The sequence below is a fragment of the Nymphalis io genome, chromosome 26 (genome assembly GCF_905147045.1).
Source record: "Nymphalis io chromosome 26, ilAglIoxx1.1, whole genome shotgun sequence".
Classification (NCBI taxonomy): Eukaryota; Metazoa; Arthropoda; class Insecta; order Lepidoptera; family Nymphalidae; genus Nymphalis; species Nymphalis io.
The window spans coordinates 9479502-9485119 of NC_065913.1; the positions used below are offsets into that span (position 1 = coordinate 9479502).

At 33.1% G+C, this 5618-nt stretch overlaps 1 protein-coding gene across 1 annotated transcript; it reads right to left on the reverse strand.

Annotated features, from left to right (window-relative positions):
* Nucleotides 1-705: 705 nt before the first annotated feature.
* LOC126778408 (uncharacterized) lies at nucleotides 706-1398 on the reverse strand. The gene has a single exon (XM_050501895.1). The coding sequence runs from the start codon at nucleotides 1396-1398 to the stop codon at nucleotides 706-708; it is 693 nt and encodes a 230-aa protein (XP_050357852.1).
* Nucleotides 1399-5618: the final 4220 nt, after the last annotated feature.

Genomic DNA, 5618 nt, shown 5'->3' on the forward strand with positions numbered 1-5618 from the left:
CGCGAACGTAATGTTTCCGGTCTGGGTATATGACACAGACGGTAACCCGCGACCTTCGGTGCGCGCCCCACCTCTCCACCCCGAAGCCATGTCTCGTTAAGAGCCAAAATGTCAACGTTGTGTCGTTCTAAGGCAACTAATAATTCTTCGTGGTGTGTACTAAGTGAACCAGGGTTTAAAAATCCAATTTTAATATTTTTTACGCCCCCCATTTATAGTGTACTATAACAGTAAATGCATTGGAAGATAAGTACCATTGAAAACACCCATATATGCTTATAACATTAGGCTTACACATATATAAACATGATGTATACGTGATTGTTCTCGTATATGCACATATACTTATATATAAAGTTTCTAATATTAAAGATTTTAAAATTATTAGAAAAACGTAATTGGATGGCTTTAAAGATATGTTAATATAATTTATTTCAATGTATATCACAAGGGAGCTTTTGAATGTCACACCACTTTTTGTAATAAAACTATAATAATGCAAATTGCCATAAATATTTAAAATTACAAAAGGTAAAATGTTTTTCATCATATCATTACTAGACTTAAAAATAATTAAATATAATAATTTACAGTAATACAGTAATAAAAACTTTTCATTAGAGTATCGATACAGAGCTTTGAAGTAAACAACATAGTATCTATAATAAAAATAACTTAGAATAAAGAAACTCTTAAAATTCAAATTTAGCTGTCTCCAAAAATTTTTTTGATGTCACCCTCTCCTCGTACTCGGTGCACTGGGGCATCAAAGGTACGTCTAACATAAATGCGCCCGCCCTTCGTCCAAATGTATTTCCAACCTTTATTCCGGCCTTCTTCTTTGGCTTTGAAAAATATGAATTTATTTAATTTCGTAAGGCGCTCATTGACGTAGAAACGGCGCGGCTCTCCGTCTATAACGCTCGAGGAGTCGGCGCCTCGTCGTACACGCGCCGCTCGTAACATATCATCGCGCAATGCGCGCCGCGTCAACCGTACAGTGATAGGACGCGGGCGCGGCTGCTCGCCGCTACTCAAAGTATCGCGACGCGGACCCGATCGCTGCGCGCTCACAATGTCGACGTCCTGAAGATTAACGCCTATTTTCTTGGCCACCAGCGTGACAATTTGAATCACATTTTCTCCGGACTTTTCTGCCAAGCCTGATATCTCCAGATCATTAGAGAAGCATTCTTGCTCCCGGTCATTAAGCTCAGAACGAAGTTGAGTAACTACTTCATGAGAGATATCGTCCCGGTTCAGGCTGCTACCTGCTTTCTGCTGCTCCAATGAAGATAAACGCTCCTCAATAATGTCCACGCGATTATTAAATTCTGTGATACAGGAATTTAATTTGGCTAGCTCGAGTCTAAAAGATGTCATCTCTCCAGAGACCATGGCTAATTCGGCTCTTAACAATTTTATTTCTCGGACAAGAGAGGATTCATCGGACGAATTTGCGTTAAGTTCCTCATCATTTCTTTCAGCGTTAGCAAGGGAGGAAGAAGCCATATATATGTATATATATGTAGTATATCAGTTGTAGTTGTATATATAATTAATTATTATAATTATAATTAATTAATAAATGTCAATATACATTAAATGATATATCCAGTTCCTGTTTATAAATTGCAATTTTAAGTTAATGATACATATTTATATAACATTACGATATTTATTTATCAATGATCGGATTATTTAATGCCGATTTTACTTTAGACGATATGACATTGAATTTTTATGATTTGTATTATTTAATATTTTTATAGCTATCTGTGGTATCGATATTAATTAAACTACAATAATATTAAACATAATTTAATAAAAGCAATTAATGGTTGATAAGTATGGGATAAATCGTTTTTCAATATAAGGGCGCAATAAGTTTTTTTTAAACAAAGATAATTAGTATCATTTACGTTTTTGGTCTAAGAAAACGTGTCGCGTTAAAAGTTATTTTTGAAATAAAAAAACATATTCAAACCTTTACTAACCTGATTATTATATTACACATAACAAATTTAAAAAAAATTGCAGCATAAAATAATGTTAATAAATTTAGGTATAAGTTGTAATAACTCGGTCATATTTTTTTGAGAACTTCAGGCATTATAAGCACGAACTATTCCCGTCAATCATATTCTGATCAGTTATAAATATAAATGAAATTTCGTCTATTACCTAACTTATGCAATACTAAATTTGAATATGTACCAAAACAAAATTATATATTACTATTTTGGTAAATTTTTACAAAATTCAAGCGATTCATCACTGCTTGAAAATTATATTTTATTCTTATTAGGCGCCATTTTGAATATATAAGGAATGGCCTGTGTTTAAGACTCTGCGGCAACATGAATGGAAAAAAATACCGCTAAGCTAAATAACAATAATTATTAAAAGAATAGCAGACCTAACATCAGAAATAGCATTTGTGTGATAACCATCCTCAAGAATATTAAAAAATGCTCTGTTATGTCATATTCTGTTATTTTGAAAAGACCCCATTTTCAAATTCGTATTGTGTTATTTAAATTTATTAAAATATTAAATATTTTTAAACATAATCATGACGCCATTTTAAATTTAAATTTTGGCGCGATTCATATTATTGTATTGATGTATACATATCTTTTGTCGAAGTATTTAAATTTTGTACATTAAATCTAAATGATTTTTCTAGTTCCTGTAAGCTGATATAACTTGCTATTTTAAGTTAAATATACGTATTTATGTAACACAAACGTAAGACATTTTTAAGTGACACCATTTTGAAATTCAGAAATATTTATGGGAACAAAATTAATTAAATAATTTGCTGTTTCGTTTTTCATATGTAAAAACAATTGTAAGTAAATATTTTAATTTATAATTTGTATGAACTAAAAATACCTAAAAAGTAATCCTACTAAAAAAATGTATATTTATAAGTGTATTTTTTACATTTACTCTATATTTATCATCAAATTTGTATTTTATATATATTCCACTAAGATTCATTTTAACTTTTATCTTCTTCATATACAAAAATATTCTATACAAAAATAGTCCTTATTACATAAATTTTAAGTACGTATTTTATTAGATCTCTTTGCCTCAAAGTATCAATTAATCCGAATTAATTTAATTTGATAAAGTAATGGTAAGCGATGAAATGATGGTGTTAAATAATTAATTGTGTATTATCTGTGGCAGTTCGCTTAGAATATTAATTTGAAACGTGTGTTTCTTTGATTTTTTAATTTTGTCAGAGTAAACGGCCAGTTTTAATAAAATTTAGTTTCGTGTCATCGATTTATGAAAATTTTAGGGTGTTATTAGACTAAATTAATCTTTTTATTTAATTATGCTTTGAATAAAACGTGTGATTGTGACTTAAAAAATATAAAACAATGTTTTTTACTGACTTAGAAAAATGTTATATATTAGCAAAGATTAAAAAAAAATTTAAATTAGTCATTCAATATTAAAAAAAAAATTAAAACATTTTTTAGCACATCATTAGACTATAATAAAAATAATTAAAGTATGTTGGATTTTTTATTTAAAATCTTTATAATTTAAGCTACACTTTGTAAAAAATAAATTGGCAATTATTGTGTCAACCCGCGTTCATAAGAAAGTTTCACGACAATGCGCGCTTGCTGAGTTGGTGATAATTAATCAAGTAGACTTATAAGTACATTCGAATTATTTCACAAAGGTTTAAAGCTACTAGTTGTGGATATATGCAGATTCTACCAAGAAGAACTGAACCGAAGAAAGAAACTCAATAGTAAATCTTGTAGCGTTAATCGAATTCCATACATTAGTATATAATCATAAATATCATTGTACCCATTTAGTCGATTATATGATTTAATTAATGATTAAACGAACTTACCATAATGTCTAGCATAATGTTACATGTAGTAGACACTGGATGTCGCCAGTCTGCACTGTATTTGGATTTTTTATTGTTATAGTAGTAGTACAACTTGGTGCTGGTGCCGCTTTCTACTATCTTCATTATGTTCAGAGCATCTTCTTTGCAAATATTGATATTTGAGTATCAAGTAGATGGTTAATATTTGTCTCTGGTCAGACACTCTCTGTCCAATAAAAAATAATTTATTATAAGGGAAATGGTAAATGGGGTAGTTGAGATGCTAATCTATTCTCTTCAAAGTCCTCGTATAATTATGACTGCCTCGTTGGTCTAGTGGCTTGATGTAAGGCAGACCCCCTCCGGGTCAATTCCCAGGTCGGGCAAATAAAAAAAGCTATTGGGTTTGTCTGTCAGAAAATTCTGAGTAGCAGCCCGGAGTCTGGAAGTTGGAAATGTGTACACTCCCGTGCCTCGGAAAGCATTTAAAGCTGATGGTCCTGCGCCTGAACTCTTTCCGGTCGTATCGGATTGCCATCCCATCGGATTATGAGAGTTAGGGAATAGGGAGTGCACCTGTGTTTGCGCACACACTTGTGCACTATAATATCTCCTGCGTATTTGGCTAATCAATCTTGAGATTGGCCGCCGTAGCCGAAATCGGTCTGGAGGACATTATTATTATAATTCAATTATAGATTAAAAGAGTCAATTAGTTTCAGTTAGGATTACAGTGTTAATGTACCAGGAGATCATAAACAGTGAGTCGGTCTCACCGACCGATTAGATTAAAAGAGTCAATTAGTTTCAGTTAGGATTACAGTGATAATGTACCAGGAGATCATAAACAGTGAGACGGTCTCACCGAACGATTAGATTAAAAGAGTCAATTAGTTCCAGTTATGATTACAGTGTTAATGTACCAGGAGATCATAAACAGTGAGTCGGTCTCACCGAACGATTAGATTAAAAGAGTCAATTAGTTCCAGTTATGATTACGTTGTTAATGTACCAGGAGAACATAAACAGTGAGACGGTTTCACCGAACGATTAGATTAAAAGAGTCAATTAGTTTCCGTTAGGATTACAGTGTTAATGTACCAGGAGATCATAAACAGTGAGTCGGTCTCACCGAACGATTAGATTAAAAGAATTTTGACGAGACGTTTGGCGCGGTTGGTAGATACTTGCCTTTTCACGCCGAAGGTTGTGGGTTCGATTCCCACCCAGGACAGACATTTGTGTGCATGAACATGTCTGTTTGTCCTGAGTCTGGGTGTAATTTTCTGTATAAGTATGTATTTACAAAAGAAAAGTAGTATATGTAGTATATCAGTTGTCAGGTTTCCATAGCACGAGTTTTGTACAAGCTTAATTTGGGATCAGATGGCCGTGTGTGAAAAATGTCCCAGGATATTATTATTATTAGTTTCAAACATTTAGAATTAGGATTACGTTGTTAATGTACCAGGAGAACATAAACAGTGAGACGGTTTCACCGAACGATTAGATTAAAAGAGTCAATTAGTTTCAGTTATAATCAATGCTGTTTCTCACGGAGACGCAAATACTCCGCCCTGCCGACACCAGCTACCTTAACTATCCCGGCTACATGCTAGAAGAATCTTTTAAAGCGAAAGCCGGAGTATGCTTGTTCGTCAGGGCGGGCGTTTGTTATCACCGATTGCGCTGCTTGGAGGACCCCTCCTTCTCCATGTTGGTGATACGGGTGGACCTGGTTCGTCAG